Genomic DNA, 18,388 nt, shown 5'->3' with positions numbered 1-18,388 from the left:
CCTCTGACTTCTTGTTACTGACCACTCAGTCAGTGCTGTTCTCATCTGCCTGTTGTTATTCCTGGCTCTTTTTCTTCCTACAAACCACACTTCATGGTGTTACACTGTCAAGAGTTTGACAGGGAAAATTTAAGAAGCACCCATTTGAAAGGCCAGGTTTACCTGGGCGAGAATTTCACCTCACCTGAGCAGTTAGCATGTCATAGAATCATAGATTCATAGATTGTAGATTTAGAAGGGACCCTGAGAACCATCTAGTCTAACCCCTTGCAATGGAGGAACATGCAGCTGTCCCATAGTGGGATCAAACCTGCACCCTTGACATTATCGGCACCACTCTCTAACCAACTGAGCTATCCACAACTTCAGTGTAAGATGCTGGAATGGGTGTGTTCAGCTAACGTAGAAAATACAAATAAATCATTTTTTGTGAATAAAAAGAAAATACCAAGAACTGCCTTGTCTAGGCTTGCATTAGATTGTCTATGTATAGGCAAGCATACTCAGCGAACTGTTTTGTCATTTTGTTGGGCTATTGTAATGGTTTTATTGTAGTGGTAGTGGGTGCGGGCTATTGTTTTGTTCTTGTTCTTGTTTTTTATCATGTTTTTTGTGTTTTTATCTTGTGAACTGCCTTGAGATCTACAGATGAAGGGCAGTATACAAATTTAATTAATTAATAATAATAATAATTACTAGAGTCACAGTTAGGCCCATTTCTAATGGATTCCTGGGGATTGGTGCTTCCTGCTGCCCGTCATAGTGGCCCTCCATTTTGCCCATCGCCTGGCAACACCAGGATCATGTTGTAAACCGATTTTAAAAAATGAGGATTTAGGTCAGTTGGAATATCACAGGAGAAGGTCATAATCTAGTACCTGTTTGCATGCAGAGATTTGTACTGGACTGTTATCTATTTGTTTTCCTTGCAGGTACTGTTGTAAGTATTCCCTTTCCCCCCTTCAACCAGTGAAAATTTGGTCTTTTGCAAATAATTAATTTACATTATTATTATTATCATCATCATTATCATCATCCTCTATTAATTAAATGTCTCTCACTGTTTTTTCACCTTTTCCTTTTCTCCTTTTTTCAGCAAAGTTATCTAAATGTTCATTAACTGCTATGTTCAGGAAGTCTTAGCAGATGTAATAAATCAACATTCATAAAAATAATATACAGAGCAATGTTCAGTTAACATAATTGACACAAAGTGTGTATCCTTCCAAAGCATCAAGGGGTTCCCTTGAGGATTGGCGAGAAAACTCTGTTTGTGTAGAGACAGCACTATTTCTGTATAGGCAGCTTGGTATGAAAGGAAAATTCAGTAGCTTTTGCTCATTCATTGTCTTCTAGGAAACAGCTCTGCCTGCCAGTTGTTGTTTTGTCAAACTTTGAAAGCATTAACTTGCATTAACTCTGATAGTGCTGACTATCTGTAGCTTGCTGTCAGTGAAGAATGTGTGTATTTGATGTGTGAGAATTAATGGTGCATGAAATTAAATACGCTAACAGGTCCCCCCCCCTTGATACTTAAATACGTATGACATTTAATTTTCTTATCTGTTTCTAGCTATAGAAGGCTGTCTTGTAAATAGTCACTCAGCTGCAGAGTGGATAAGACTTGTGCTCAGAAGGGTTACCACCTTTTCTACTCCCCATCCCCAACCCCAAATTGATTGATACAGGTATGTGAACAGAAAGGCTAGTGAAAATGTTCTGGATTCATCACTTCTGTGGATTTATTCGAAGGCCGGTATAAGCAGGAGATTAGATCTAATATGTTGACATTATAATTTATCCACTAAACTTGAGTCATAATCTTCACTGTTCCAGTCCAACAAAAACAAGCCATTTATTACAGAAGGCAAGCAGATTGTTTCCCTCTTCTTCTGCAACCTTATTCTCCTTTACTAGGGAGAAAAGCCCCACTTGAATTTACTTTCAATCCAAGCCATGCTTACATAGAAGAAAATTCCATTGCTGGATTCAGTGTAAATTTAGGAAATTTCAGGTACCAGTATTAAGATTGTAACCTCAGCAACAAAACAGAGGAGCGGGTGAAATTCATTGTCTTTACATTTTAATGAGAAAGCTGTCTGCATGATTATGCACAAGGCCTCTTAAAGAAGAGACATTGGTTGTATAAACACTGCGTAAGAAGACATCTGCTCACACAACTGGGATTTCCCCTCTCTCCCTCTGCAGCCCCCCCCCCAAAACTGGATCTATGAATTACTTGGTGCTGCCTCAGTTTAGCTGACTGCTGGTTGAGTAACCAAAGGTCTCCTTTGCGCTTAGAAGTTTCCTTTTCTACTAGTGGTGACTCTATAAATATGAGGATACACACTAATGTTTATTTTAAATAAAAACATTTAATTAAAAATGCAGTAAAATAGCTACATACATATTCAATAAAATGAGGATACAGCATAAAACAATACATATTGTAACAATAGCAGTTCCAAAACAGCTCAAAAAATATTTTATCAGGTTTTAGTTAACACATTGTGGCTGGCTTTTTGAGATACACACTAATGCTTGACTAGAAATCACATTAAAAAAAAATTGTTGTATGAGTAGACAACAAACTTGATGAATAGAAACAACTGCTTTGCTATTAACAAGTACAGTACATGATGTAATGAAGATCAACCAGAATAAAAGACACTTATCATTTGCTAGCAATATTAAGAGGGTTTAATGGCCTCCATAAGTCCCACATACTTTTGTAAGGTTTGTGTCAGTAGAGGGTTTAAGAATTGTACTGAGTTTCAAGATAATGAGCTTAGATTTACAGCCAAATTGGTTTCAGGATTCCTGTATTAATCCATTCCATATGGAGAAAATTATAACGTGAAGTATGAGTAGAAGCTGTTAAGAAATGAAAGTGTGACATATTTCCATAGAAGAACGTGCTGCATTTGATTTCTTGGTTCTTTTAGAGCGAAACAAAATGGTATTCTGGGTGCTTTATTTGCCTCGTTTCAATTAGAACTGGAGCTGGCAATGGGAAAGCATCATAAAAGTGATTTTGAATGAACATTATTTGAGTGTAGATTTCAAATTGCAAATTATTTTACATATTTGTAAATATTCATGCATTATTTAGGCATGATCAGGTATGCAGCAAGAAGATAGAAAAATGTACCTTCATTTTCATATAGTGGAGCTATTTACTTACATAACATAATTTCAATGATATCTTCAATTTTCTTGACTCTTTTGATAGCAGATAATGCAGAAATACTTTTTTTACATGAAATTTGGTTAGCCAAATGTATCTTTTGAGTCTGTTTAAGAAATAAAATTTAATTTATCACAGTTTTATCATTTCCTGACTCCAAGAGGTTCAGGGCAGCATTCTAGCCCTGTGTGACAGAATACAGTAGCTTTATTTGCATACAATACCAAACCATAGTTTTGTGCCTCATGGCCAAGCTGTAGTGAGCCTTGGACCCACAGCCTTCTCCTCTGCCTGTGCAGCCAAGAGAAGTTAGAAGCTTTAGCTCTTTATTAAGAACAGCTTGCTGTACCATCTGGACCTGAAACTGTGTTTAACTGTGGTTAGTTTAAATAAGTTTATTGCTTCAGAAACTATAGTTCAGGCATCCCCAAACATTGGCCCTCCAGATGTTTTGGACTGCAATTCCCATCTTCCCTGACCATTGGTCCTGTTAGCTAGGGATAATGGGAGTTGTAGGCCAAAACATCTGGAGGGCTGCAGTTTGGGGATGCCTGCTCTAGTTCCTATCAGTTTGTTTGAAACTAACCAGTTAGTGTTTACCATTGCTTGGCAATCTGGATGACACAACAAACTGTGGTGAACTACAGTTCCAAACTCGTTCCTGTTTGCTCAGGTTGCACTAAACTATGGTTTAGCCGCACGGCATGTAAAATGTGGCACTGAGAGAGAATCCCCCAATTTTTATAGTTTGGACTTGCTTCTTCCTAGTCTCAGTCCTTCAAGCCCTCTTCAGGCATTTGCCTGGACACATGAGGCAGGCATAGGTAAACTCGGCCCTCCAGATGTTTTGGGACTACAACTCCCATCATCCCTAGCTAACAGGACTAGTGGTCAGGGATGATGGGAGTTGTAGTCTCAAAACATCTGGAGGGCCGAGTTTCCCTATGCCTGACATGAGGGCTACAACTGTGTCAAGGGAGTGGGGTGCAGTTGTTTGCTCTGTCTCCTGCATCCCCATGTATGGGTATCTCACAGACCTTAGTGTAGTGAGATGGTCTAAGTGTGTTCAGCTTGGATGACATGGAGTCTTCTAAGTACAACCAGAAGAATGCACATATATTACCCCTTCAGACGTTCCTTCTAAACACATGAACGTCTGAAAATAAACTTCACGTGTGGGGATATTGGGGAGATGAGGCAGTGACTTTTGTTCTGTGTTAATTGTTAGCAGAATTTATAAGATTGGAAACCTACACATTTTGGAAAGTTATGGGAATTTTGCATCGTGACACAGGTATTATACTATATAGTCACTAGGCATTACATAATTAGCTGTGTGTAGGATGGTAGACATTCCATATTAATATTTGCCAGATGTAAGGAGCGGAGGAATTCTGTGTTGGGGTATGTATGGCAGGTGCATATTATCTGGTTAGTGTTGGGTTTTTTTAAAATATTTTTTCAGATATTGCATTTCTACTGCTACCAGCTTACATGATAATTGAAGCTGCCTGTCAAAAGCAGTCTAATACTACAGAAATATTTGGATATTCCTTAATGGCTTTTCTGAGCAAACCTTTCATATTTGGGGGCAGAAATTTCTGGCATGTGAAGGTACAATTCATATATCTTGTGTGATTCTCATGATTAGGAACAGGGCAGTTTTGCTATATTAACACAGCACACACATTCCAGAGTTTCTGTTTTCATTGTATCCATTACAATGCTTTCCTGACCATGGTATACCCTAGAAAATTTAATACTCTTCTAACCTTTTAAAAATGAGTTTTCAGCATGACTTTATAATCCTAACAAGCATATCTGTTTTCTTTAAAGCCCTTGCTTTCCAAGACATATTATTCTTTATATGCCTATAATGTTCCTAAATTTCCTGAGATATTCCTGCTGAAACAGCCACATTTTAAACTAAATTCTTAGCTGATGTGTTGATAACCCACAAATGTCATAAATCAACTGGGGAAGGGGGATTAAACACTGTGCAAGAGAATCGGAAGAGATGAAGAAGAGTTATCAGCACTACTTTGGGGTTTACTATCACAATATTGTTTGCTTTCTTAATTACATGGTGCACATCTGTCCTGTGTGTTTATTTGCATGATGCAAGTATCATTGTCTTCACTAGTTGTTAAGTAATTACAGTATAGCATCTGTAAATTCATATTGTGAAACACAATGGCTGTGGGGCTACTCAAAAGATTTCATCAATAGCCAGCAATCAAAGTTGCCAATAAGATTTGGAGTTAAAAGATTTGTAAATAGTTTCTGGAAGCTAGAAAGGAAATAGGTTTCTGCTAAATTTCAAGCGACTCTCACAGAAAATTGCAGTATCTAACTGGCTGCCAATATACAAACCGAACTTCGGCAGTATTTGTCTTGGCTTCATCATGCTCTAAACTGGGAAGCAGCCTAGCTGTGCTTCCTTCTTTGTGTTCATTTCTTGCATCATATTTGGATACAAAATAAATCTAGTTTGTACAGGAAAAAGGATGTTCTCTAGCATAATATAGCCAAACTTTTAAAGAATTTGTTAAAAAGCAAAATTGCTTTCTTTATTTTTATTATTTTTTAAGGAAGCTGTGGATTGCTTGAACAAACATGGCTGGGTTTTATCAGACACTTTATCCTTCTATTTGATGTTGATAGAGTAAGATTTTGGAAAGATTGATGTAGCTCCCTGTGTATATTTTCCTGTCCTTCATGTTGTCTAAATGGCTTTGTTTTTAAAGAGTGTGAAATCTGTAAAAAAGAATGTGTTATGTGTGAAGAACAAAAGTGTGCCATTCATGGCTGTAAAATGGGAAACCACTCCTGAAGTTAGGATTTGATATCCTGCTTTATCATTACCATAAGGAGTCTCAAAGCTGCTCACAATCTCCTTTCCCTTCCTCCCCCACAACAGTGGGTGGGTGGGGCTGAGAGGCTTCAGAGAAGTGTGACTGGCCCAAGGTCACCCAGCAGCTGCATGTGGAGGAGCGGGGACGCAAACCCTGTTCACCAGATTACGAGTCTACTGCTCTTAACCACTACACCACACTGGCTCTCAATTCTCTCAAGTTGTCTTTGTCCATGGAGTTTTCTTGGCAGGGATAATGGAGTGGCTTGCCGGTTCCTTCTCCAGGTGGATTACATTTGGTCAAAACATAACTTCTCTTAAATTATTTAAGCCCCTTCGCCACGACAAGGCAGTGATCCATGAAGGGATCACTGAAGGAAATCAGCCCCGAGTGCTCACTGGAAGGACAGATCTTGAAGCTGAGGTTACAATACTTTGGCCACCTCATGAGAAGAGAAGACTCCCTGGAAAAGACCCTGATGTTGGGAAAGATGGAGGGCACAAGGAGAAGGGGACGACAGAGGACGAGATGGCTGGACAGTGTTCTTGAAGCTACAAACATGAGTTTGACCAAACTGCGGGAGGCAGTGGAAGACAGGAGTGCCTGGCGTGCTATGGTCCATGGAGTCACAAAGAGTTGGACACGACTAAATGACTAAACAACAACTCCCAAACAAGGTAGTGTCTGCATTTACAAGCCTCCAGCTATCACAACCTCAATTAATTGTGGAACACAATAAATCTATGTGCTATAACTGGATTGTGGACCAGTGTTCATAGCACCACTGGATATTGTTCTATTGTATAAATATGCAATTTAAGAATATATATTTATGCTTTTGAAATACTGTAAGTTAAAGTGATGAAAAGTTATGAACTTGCACATGTGAACCAGCCTTTCCCCTTGATCAGATTTTGAGAAATCACAGTCATTAATACATGCAAAAGTATCATTCTCCTTTTTTAAAAAAAACGGTAGTTTTTAGTTGCTGTAGAAAAAAATTCAGTGGCTTTTAACGATAGAATTGTAATGTTTGCAATGTTACCAGCAGTGTTCCTGTAGGTGACATTTTTCTTCTTTAAAGTTTCTACCCTATTGGTCAACAACATTCAAACCACATGTTCCTTAATGCCTTCTTAATTATAGAAAGTAAAAAGGTTAATATTCTGCCTTCACAACTAGCATTTTTTTAAACATGTGGAGTTAAGCATTTTGATCTTAAGTATGCAAAAGAACATCCAAAACTCTCTTCCTTTAGCCAAGTGCTCCTTATAAAGAAAGGGAGACATTATTTGTGGTTAAAAGTTACTAGGACAGTTTGCCGTAGAAGATTTCTACATTATGAAGCCGCAACCACATCCACACCCAGTCTTGAAAAACATATGTGGAACATGATACACTAACTCAGCAGAGACTTAGATGTGGTACGTCCTCTTGAGATTGTTGTTTGGAGAGGAGCCATGCTTGAGTACAAAACCCCTCAAGAGAAATCCGATTAAATTTAATCACTAGGCTGGCTGAAGGAGTTGGGGCTCAACAGTCACTGAACTCGGGGTCACTGGCAGGGAAAGCTTAAAAATTCGACGAACTCTGCATTTATGCAGTGAATATATGTTTCCAAATGCACCGCTGATGAGATAACAGGAATGGGATAGGGTCATTCCTTTTCCTTTTGATTCTAACTGGCAAATGCTGCTTCTTCCTGGCTGCCCCTTATCCCCCACCCCAATTTTTAGTTTAGGAGCTTGGCAGGAGTGGAGAGTGTTTAAAAATGGAGCTTGGGGAAGATCAGCTGGCAGGACTGAATTTAGGGGGAGGTGATCCAAGCTATGAGGTTTTTAAAAACTAATTTTAGCCACTCTATGTAAGGATAGGGTAGAAGCCGGTAAGTTTTATTTTTTTAACAATGTATGTATGTTTGTTTGTTTACACTTCATAATGTAACAAAAAGTGATTACTATTAAAAGAATAAAAAGGCAATACTGTAATGATGTTGTAGTAACATTCCCTAAAAACTAGCTAAAAACAGAATGATATATATCACAGATAAAATTGAGTGATGTACAGACCAGAGAATTAAAAATGAAGCATCTCAGAATCCAGGAAAGCTCTGTTTTCTGTAGCACAAAGGCTATGGGCAAGTCAGTTGTTCATGCTGCCATCTTGTGGCCGTACCTTTCAATTTTATGCCAGATGCACACTCTACACTAAAAAAGTGCCAGCCTCTGACTTTTTTTAGCAGTTGAGCATGATTCAGAAGCAGATACAGGGTGATTCTATCATTGTTTTCTGTCGGTCTTTCTATTTTAAATGGAAGCCTTCCAGAGAGAGGGGGAGAGATGCATGTGAGGTGTTTATGTGAGATGGGAAAGTCTGTATGAAAGCGTCATCTGTGAGAGAGAAGAAAAGACGCACTTGGGCAGGGAGAAAAGGGGTGTGTGTCTCTGTGTGTGGTGTTTGAGGGAAGATATGTACAGTATGTGGTGTGTGTTTGTGTATGTGTGCAAGAGAGAGAGAGAGAGGTGTTGCCACTTCATATATTTTTCCTGGTGCTGAAGAATTTCCCCTGTTGTTTATAGACAGCACAGCCTGTCTGTGTGTGGAAATCAATATTTTGTGTTTTCCACAATCAGGACCAGCAGAGCAAAAGTGACTTCTCATGGCAAGCATGAGATTGTCTAGAGAAGTGGCAATGACCGTATGTTCTCTAGTTTTCTGTCATCCTGCACCACCATGGCAGCCATGTTGTGTTACGTTGCCTTCCCGTCCCCCACACCGCCCCCCTCCATGGCAGCTGTTCTGTGCCTGGTGCTCACAGGACTTACTCAAAGTTCAGAATGGTCCGAAAAGGTTGTCAACTCCTGGTTTGGATTATTTCTTTCCTGGTTCATATTTAGAAGCTGCTTTCAGATGTCTCCAGCGACATAAGTGAAAGTATCCATAGACACCCATGAAGAAGTAAAATATCTTCATGCAGCCAGGATGGGGCACAAATGTATCCACTGCAAAATGGAGAAATGAATATCTGACAGGAATATCCTTTCTGCTCCCCCTCTTCAGTGGTGACTCAACATTCTGAGTCAAGGTAGAATGGTACGGTAGTATATGTGGGGGTGGTTGGGAGGAATGGAACGGAATGGAGAGGCTAGGGCCCTGAACAGAAGCAACCCACACTGCAACATTTTGTTGCAGACCTGCCACTTATGACTTGTACTGTATTGCAAACCTGGTTTTTGAATTAGCAGTTCCACATTAGGATACGTTTAGCTAATTGAATTGAACACATTGAAAGACAAAATAGGGTGTGTGTCAGGTTGTATGAAGGAGAGCTGTGGACACCTCAACCACCCGCCCCAAGAGAAGGGCTAGAAGTTGTGCTGAAGCTACACTGGCATGTCGTAGCTGGAAAGGGGCATGTGCATGGGGGAGCAGCCCTGTGAGCTGCTGGACAGGGAGAAGGAAGACGCAGGAGGAGATGGTGGCAACTGCTGCTGCTGCTGCTGCTGCTGCTGTGAGGCAGCCCAGAAGGCAGCAGAATACAGCCCCAGCCTCAGCAGTCATCCCCACCCCACCCCACCCCACAAGTTCAAGAGACGGAGCTTGAAGGCCTCACCAGAACAGCGATTCCAGAGGCCAGACAGGCGTGCAAAGGTGGGGAGGAGACCTGGAGACCTTCAGGGGTGAAGGACTGAAGAGGCTCTCAAGGAGGGGAGGTGACCCCCTCGCCACCCACCCCAGGAGCCCAGAGAGAGAGAGAGAGAGGTGCCAGAGGAAGGCAGGCGCTTCATGCCCTCCCTGTCGAGTGCTTCACCTCACAGATGCCTGCAAAGGTGGTGGCCATATGGTGGGTGGGGCCAGAGCTGTGGGTCAAGCATACACGCCTAGAAGTGGAGGATGGGGCCAAAAAGGAATGCCAACGGTGGCTGAAGCAGGACAGAAAGCCTCGGTGGCATACACACACACAAAACAAGAAAACTGGGGTGGGGGGATGACTTGCTATAGGTGTGGGAAATTCTGGACATGTCTTAAAATTCTAACCCCCCCCCCCGGGTTACCATTTTAGATGTCCAGTTTCCGTACATGTCTGGAATTTTCTGGACGTATGGCAAGCCTAGGTTTACTCAACCATTTTCCCACTTGCTCACAGATGGTTTGGGGGTGGGGCGGGTTGTATTGCTACACCATCAGTTGTGCTGTTTGGATAGCTGCACTTCTAAGTAGTTTGAAGTCTGAATGTTTTTGTCATGAATCAGTGTCTGATCAGTCATGAGTTAGACCTGTTTTGGACAACCATTCTCAACTTACAGATACTGTGTAAAAATCTGTGCCTAGAAACTGGACAGCTTCTTTCAATATTATTTAATGTGGCTGGACTATGTCCCTTAATCAGCTAAGAATGAATTCTGATATCTGAAGAGAAAAGGCTGCGGAAGTGGATTATTTATGAGAACATATGATCACTGTTTTTAAAAAGCAGACTGCCTTAGGGAGCAACCGCTTTGAGTCTTTGAATTGTTCAGCAGTTGCTGTGCTGAGTCATCAAGGATGAAATTATAAGGACTGCAGGGATAAAATTAGCATGAGAGCAGTTCCAAAACACAGATAAATCAGTGTCTGTTTTGCTCACTGAACAGAAACTTAAAACCTTAATGTATGGGGAAATATACTTTGCTCATAAAGGAATATTAGAGCTGCCAGGTAAAATACTTTTTTTTACACAAATACAAGGGACAGCATGTATGACAGGAGTGGGGGAAATGTGGCTCTCCAGATGTTGTTGGTCCAGTATTCAGTGTGTCTCCATTCTTCCCAGCTCCGCTGAAAGAGGCTGTCATTAAACTGCTTCTTAAAAAAATATCTCTGGACTCGGCTGATATGGCCAACTATCGCCCAGTCTCAAATCTTCCATTCTTGGGCAAGGTGATTGAGCGGGTGGTTGCTGAACAACTCCAGGCACGCCTGGAGGATGCGGACCATTTTGATTCCTTCCGATCAGGATTCAGGCCTCATCGTGGGACTGAAACCGCCTTGGTCGTGCTGGTCGATGATCTCTGGCAGGCTAGAGACAAAGATGAGAGCTGTTTCCTAGTTCTGCTGGATCTCTCAGATACCATTGATCATGACATCCTTCTGGACCGTCTAGAGGAGCTGGGAGCTGGGGGCACTGGAGTGGTTCCGCTCCTTCCTCCTGGGCCGTGTCCAGTAAGTGGTGTTGAGGGATGAAGGACCAGGTGCACAGCCTGGGAGTCATTTTGGACTCACAGCTGTCCATGGAGGCACAGGTCAATTCTGTGTCCAGGACAGCTCCAACTGGTATGCAGTGTCTATCAGCTGGTGTCTACCAGCTCCAACTGGTATGCAGGCTGAGACCCTGCCTGCCCGCAGACTGTCTCGCCAGAGGGGTGCATGTTCTAGTTATCTCCCGCTTGGACTACTGCAATGCGCTCTATATGGTGCTACGTTTGAAGGTGACTCGGAAACTGCAATTAATCCAGAATGTGGCAGCTAGACTGGTGACTGGGAGTGGCCGCCGATACCATATAACACCGGTCCTGAGAGATCTGCATTGGCTCCCAGTACGTTTCTGAGCCCAATTCAAAGTGTTGGTGCTGACCTTTAAAGCCCTAAATGGCCCCGGTCCTGTATACCTGAAGGAGTGTCTCCACCCCATCGTTCAGCGCCGAGGGCCTTCTGGCGGTTCCCTCACTGTGAGAAGTGAGGTTACAGGGAACCAGGCAGAGGGCCTTCTTGGTAGTGGCGCCCTCCCATCAGATGTCAAGGAAATAAACAACTATCTGACTTTTAGGAGACATCTGAAGGCAGCCCTGTTTAGGGAAGTTTTTAATGTTTGAAGTTTTATTCGGTTTTTAATGTTCTGTTGAAAGCTGCCCACAGTGGCTGGACAGGGTAGAAATTATAAATTATTATTATTAATTATTACTTCAGTAGCAAAAAATGATAATAACTCCTTGGTCCATGCCATCTGGTGGAATGGATTTGTGGCTTGAATATGCAGAAGATGCTGTATCATCAGAGACCTGGATAGATTGCTTGGGAGTGGTACAATGGAGAATCTATCTCTTGGGGGTCCTGTTAATGAGTCTTGGATTGCAAGTCTCCTGTGGGAAGAGGTGTGTGTCCTGGGGAAGCTGTGATGGTGGCTATTTCTGGAGGGGTTGCAGCAGGGGCAGCTACTCTTCTTTTACATGTTTTTCATTGTCTCTACGTGTGTTAAATACATTTCTCTCTCACTTTTATTTATATTGCTTTACTACTTCACTCTTTGCCGTCCTGGGTTCCTTTTGGTAAGAAGGTTGGGGTAGAATGTTAGTAAAGAAATACCGTAGTTCCTTGGTTACAGGAGGAAGGGGCCCTTTTGTCCCTGGCTCTTATCTCAACCTGGCCTAGCTGATGGTCTAGTGTGGCCTTGCAAAGTCTGGAGGCATTTCCTCTCCTACTTCCATGGGTGGAGTGATTTGTGTTCACACCATTGGACCTCTCTCCCACCCTCCAAACTTATACTTGCAGTTGTCCCACAGCCATCTCAGAAACCACTGTGGCCAGCTATGGGGAGAAGCTTGAAGGGGTTGGTTAGAGTCTTGGTTGTCTCTCATTCATGTAGCTCTCTGGGTTGCTGCCTGAATGATGCAGACTAATACTGTATGGACACTGCTGCTGCACAGCTGCTCAGTGGGTGGAAAATGGCCAGTGTCCTTCAGTTCCTGGCTTCATATGCCTCTTGTGGCCTGGAAAAGTGCCTGTCCTCCTTCTAGTGCTCCAGAACACCACTTGTACAGCAAGGACTGGGTGTTTATTGCTGGTGTTTCCAAGTGTAGAGAACTTAGGATGAAGGGGTCCACTGTTTTCAGGCTCAGCTTTTATTCTCCTGGCCTGTTGGACTTCTGGGGAAAGAGTTGGAACTGGAGTGTGAGCATTTCATCATCTAATCTTCCCTTTGTTGTCTTCCCTTTTACTTTCTTTATTGTGACTCTCATGTTAGATACCGGTACTTCTCACCTTGAGTCAGGAAGTCAGCTGGCCTGGATGTCATGGTGGGATTTGCGCTCCAGAAAGATTCTGGGGACTGTTTTCTGGTCCCAGAACATAGTTCCTTCTCCATCTAGCTGATCTTGTTCACTTGTAAAGAACAGAAATTTACTGTTAAGTATGGAATTTTGTTTCTGCATATTATTCCCTTTTCTTATACACAGTTTTATAGTCCTGTGTTATATTGTGAAATGGTCAGTCAGAATTCCTAGGGCATAATCTAGTTAAAGTTAAATACTCTTTGGTCTCGCTGATTTCAACAGATTTAACATGTGCTTAGCTCTCTCACTGAAATAAATAGGATGTAAAATGCATGACTGGCTGGATTGCACCCTAAAGACTGTTGTGATTCCCTCCTCTTGGGACTATTTGTCAGTACAAATAATCCAATGTGGGATAAATCCAGTATTCTTCCATTTCAATTTGTGCAAATTATATTTGAGAAATAATGAGATGAAACGGACATCTTTCTGGCAAAATAAATTTCATTGAAATTTGAACAGTTTATCTCTTTTCTCTACATCTACCTTAAGTTTTTATTGTAAGAGAAAGTGTTATGAAATAAAATACGGACTGCCAGGTACATACTCTGAATTGTAATTTTTGCTTCATGAACCGGGACCACCATGTAACAACTGACCTTATCACAATAAATTGGGTTAACCTCCTCTTCATCAAATAAATATTATGGCAAAATGATATGGTGCTTTAAAATAAACTTCACATCATATCATTGCTTTTTGTGTTACAGAAATGGGAGAATTCTCAGTTGTTAATCCTAATTTTCATGTTCAGTTCTGTACATTTTATCAAGCTGTGGCAAATATTAGTATTTGGAATATTTGAAGTTTTGATTTCTGCCAGAAATTAGGAATTGTGCCTCTGAAATTTTTCACTTTTTCTAGATTCTTATCCCATAAATTGAAGTCATCTAGAGATTATTATGCTACAGTCCTGTTTACCTGTTAACTCTGTTATTTGAAGGAACATTTAGTGTTGTTGTTGTTTAGTCATTTAGGCATGTCCGACTCTTCGTGACCCCATAGACCAAAGCACGCCAGCACATTTAGTGCAGTTTTGTTAATTGCATTGCTATATTTATTTGCAGGTTTCAATCAAATAACTTTATATGCCATGTGCTTTACTTCTAGGGGTGTAGATTTTTTTTTAGTGGGATGTATGTGTTACCTTCATAGGGGACAATATAAATACAGCCTATTAAATTATTTACTGAAGACAGTTGGCCAATCCATTGTTCAAGGAGCCAAAGGTCATTTTGGTGTGCCTAGCTGATTCATAGGTAATCTGATACAGTACTTGGCTGTTGGTTTCCCAGGCAGACGATGAACTTTATCCTTCCATTATGAGTCACACAACTGTAACTTTACAGGGGAGAAGGAATTAATTGTGAAAGGTGCTGAAGAATACGTATGCATGCTGAAGTAACGATGCCTCTCATGAGACGACAACTGCACCATAACTGGTGGCACTTCTTTGCCAGAAATGCAATTGATTTTTATATTATTTTTGGTCTTTTGCTGATTTTTGTCAAGTTAGATTGCTTTGTTTTGAATTAAAAACGCAGTGCTTGTAGTCCTGGAACTAGTCTTGCACAAGAGGATTATGTGAATGGAGGGTGGGGTGAGGTTATTGGTTCTGTTCTTGTATTTATTATGTATTTTGTGTTTTTAAGCTTATTTTTATGTTGTGAAGCACCCTGAGATCTGTGGATGAAAGGTGGTATACAAATTTTAATAATAATAATAATAATGGAGTTATAATGAGCTATAATGCTTCTGTTGACAAAACCCCTAAATATAAATCTATTAGCTCCTTGGGATCACAATCTCAGAAAGTGGTCAAAATGTATTGGATCTTGCAATCCATGGCTCTTTCATGGGGTGGGGTGGGGGGTACATTGGAATTTTGTGTTGTTTTCTCACTCTTTTCATGCAGAGTTCCTCCAACAGTTTCAGGAAAACTGACTACAATGTGCTATATAGAATTCAGTAGTTACTTTGCTTTATTATCAAACATTTAATCTAATTTAATAATACAATGACAATCCTATCTATGTGCTTCTGTAATGAAACGTGAAGGTGTTTAAAACATAGCATAAGTGAAATTTGTAACAGGAAAATATAGGATAAAAGTCATGTATGTAACTGTATATTGAAAACTTCCTGTTAGTTTATAGCTCTCGTTCTCACCACCAGTAAAACTAGCAGTGCTTTACAGACTTACAACATCTCTCCTATGTGTAATGTATGGCCATTGTAAAATAAAACATGTGCCACTTATTTGAGCTCCTTGTATAAGTTGGCTGAGGTGCCCTTGAGTTATATTAGTTCTGTATTCCCTGCTCAGAAGTTTGCACTGCTGTTAGCTGTCTGCCACAGAAAGGAGGAGTTTGCTGCTTCTATAGCTGTGCCTTTGGGAGAGGGGGGGGGGGAACGCCTATCATATTTCACCCTAATCCTAAGCGATTGCTTTAGCCAGGCAGTCTCTTTTATTGTTAAAGAGAATCCTTCTGAAGATTGTTCCCCAGGCTTTTCATTTAAGGGCAAACAGGATGGACGGACTTAAGAATCAGAATGGCAGTGCCATTTCCTCACAGAAAAGAGAAAGCTGTTCCACATTGTATCCTGGTCTGGCAACTTGTTAGCAGCATGTACATCTTCCTGATCCAAGAAACTGGGTTTTTTGTTTAAAGAAAATGTGATAGAAGAGAAGGCTGGATTACAAGCATATCGGTGGAGAATGTTACTGAGCAGAGGAGATGGACTTTGGTTGAAACCTGGGGAAAACGGAAAGCTGTGTCCCTCGGTGTTGTGCTTCTACACAATCCTCATCTGAAGGTTGTTTTCAGGGTGCCGTGGTGTTTTTCTTTCTTCCGCTGTGTTTTGTTTGGCAGCTCACAAAGTACTGTAGGCAGAAGCAGCCTCCGGGAATTGTACAGGCACAATCGCTTGGTTCTGTGCTCCATGCAGATTTAAACAGTGCATGTGTTTTCTTTAAGTTGAAAGAAACATGGTTGTTTTATATTAGATAAAAAGAAAAAGAAGAAGGCTACGAGGGTGGTTTTGAAAGTTGCATACTCCAGTGGATTTATTTATTTTTTGGAGGGAGAAATGAAAAAAGAAAGCACCTCGAAGTCATTCCTGTTTAAACATAATCCAGGATCCCTCTCGCGTGCTGTGAGCTGGATAAACTTCTCTACCTTGTCTAAGCAGACAAAAAGGCTGTTTCGCAGCGATGGTGAACTCACTTCTATATGTGGGCAGCAGGTAGAAGAGGATGAGAGCTGGACCTACAGACCCCAGCACAGAAACGGTGATTTTTTTTGTTTTCAAATATGCAGTTAATCATTTAATTGTATTGCTAATAATCTTTTACTTAATTAAATCCCTTCCCCCTCCTTCCATTTTCCCCACATGCTGCCTTTCATTTGACCTTTTGGTCTCTGTGGCAAGTGTTTCCTCATAGTGTATCCTTCTGCTTTGTAGTTTGCTACTCAAAGCCCTCATTCCCACCAATCGGAAACAGCGGTCTCATATCAATGCTTCTTAACATGGCAGCTGTATTGTGATGACTGTCCAGCCCATAGCAAGGAGTTGCATAGAGATTTACAACTGTGTAAATGGATTAAAACAAAGCAGAAGTATGGTTTTACCAAAGTAATTTATTTTCCATACATTTTTTGAGTGCATGGGGTGGTGGTAGGGCTAGATGGATATGTGTAGAACAGAGATGAACAGAAAGCTTGTGCACGTAAGGGTGGATCGCATAAAGCAAAAGGTAAAAAGGATCTCCCTACTTCTCCACCTGTTGTAGGGGCATGAAATGTGCTGCAAGGCGGGAAGAAGGGAATGGGCATGTATATGTTGATAATGGTGATGACATAGTTGTAGCAGCTGTTGATCTGCCTGTATTTTGCTATGCAGATATATCATATATTCTGTGCACTTCTGCAGACAGTGAAATAGACTTTTCACACAGCACAACCTTGCACACTTATCACCAGAAGCACCCACTCATGTTGTATCACACTGTTGTGGTACACTCAGATACTTTGCTGGGACTTTATCACCTGATCCTCCTTCTAGTCCCTTCTCTCTTAAACCCTGGCTATTAACTTCTATCCTAATCATATGTATTTTGGAAGTATGCCTGATATTTAATCAGAACCTGGCAGTACAGATACATGAGGTTCACTGCATGTTGAAGTAATCATTATCCATTTTGGCAAATTTTGAAAGAACATTGCATTACCAACTACTGTAGTCCATCAGATGATGATGGATTGTCTTCCTGATAGCCTTCTGTGCTTAACAGGTGATAGTCCTGTTGGATGCAGCTTGTTGACACTTCCATGGGAAATAGTAGACTCCATAAAAAAAAAAAAACAACCAGTGAGCAAATAGCACACCAATGCTCAAAAGTAGGTTTTAAAAGAGCACATCGTGAGTAGTAGCATGGTACTTTTATAAAGTTTTCATAAAGAACAACCCTGCTGGATCAGACCAAAAGCCCTTTTTTTAAAAGCATCCTGCTCTTGGTGTAGAAAGTGAAAATGGGAGAACATGTTGTTTTGATGCTGCATGTGTTTGTGAAGGGGGCAGCAGGGCAGCAAGACCCTTACCTGGATACTGGATTTGGCTTTGGTGGTGGTTTGTGCCCTGAAGCTTGTTGTTGTACTTTTATGGATGGCTAATAGAAGTGCCAGCAAACTGCACTATTCAATTATCCCCTTCTGTGTCCCTATTAGGTCTGTTTTTGTTCTGTTTTGCTCCTCTCTTGTTCAATAGATCTGAGTAGGAGTGGGAGAGAGTAAGTTTCCAGTGACAGCTGATAAAGTCAGACCTGAAATTTCAGGCTCTGTGACCCTTGGATGTCACTCTTATGAGTAAAGGATACTGTGGATTTTTTTTTTTTTTAGTTGGGACGCACCCTTTAATTATGAGTGCTCTCTTCTTAAATACATCCAGCGTTAGTCCAGCCAAACCTCAATAATCATACACTGAAACTGAATTAGAACACAACAAGCTAATGATGCCTACATTCTTGTCCCTTTATGTGAAGCTAACTACTCAATTAGGTGTGATTATCTACTGAGCTGCCCTGTGCTATGTTTACATTTGGAAGTTGAAAAGCCTTTTAAAGTTTTGGCAGTATGGAGAGGTGTTTGGTTAAACCTCTCAAAACTATGGGGCTCCCAGGGGAAAACTTTCAAGGAGTAAAGTGGCCTGGCAATGTGTAGTCTGTGGATTAGTCTACTATAAGTGACTTGCACTGTACC

The 18,388-nt window shown here is 41.0% G+C and overlaps 1 protein-coding gene across 4 annotated transcripts in view; it reads left to right on the top strand.

The window, feature by feature from the left end:
* Window positions 1–18,388, top strand: part of NHSL1 (NHS like 1) — a 136,200-nt gene that overhangs the window by 27,551 nt on the left and 90,261 nt on the right. Inside the window, exon 1 of one of the 4 annotated variants that reach the window (XM_035108873.3) lies at window positions 14,325–16,422. The exons of 2 other annotated variants lie outside the window; for them this stretch is intronic. In XM_035108873.3, the coding sequence (XP_034964764.3) occupies window positions 16,221–16,422 (202 nt within the window). In that variant the 5' untranslated portion in view covers window positions 14,325–16,220. Of the gene's footprint in view, window positions 1–14,324; window positions 16,423–18,388 lie in introns of those variants that run through there. One more of the 4 variants, XM_035108871.3, reaches the window with a different exon arrangement.

The sequence above is a fragment of the Zootoca vivipara genome, chromosome 3 (genome assembly GCF_965207765.1).
Source record: "Zootoca vivipara chromosome 3, rZooViv2.hap1.1, whole genome shotgun sequence".
Lineage (NCBI taxonomy): Eukaryota > Metazoa > Chordata > Lepidosauria > Squamata > Lacertidae > Zootoca > Zootoca vivipara.
The sequence above is the reverse complement of the archived record's forward strand: the minus strand, read 5'-3'. Positions and strand labels throughout refer to the sequence as shown.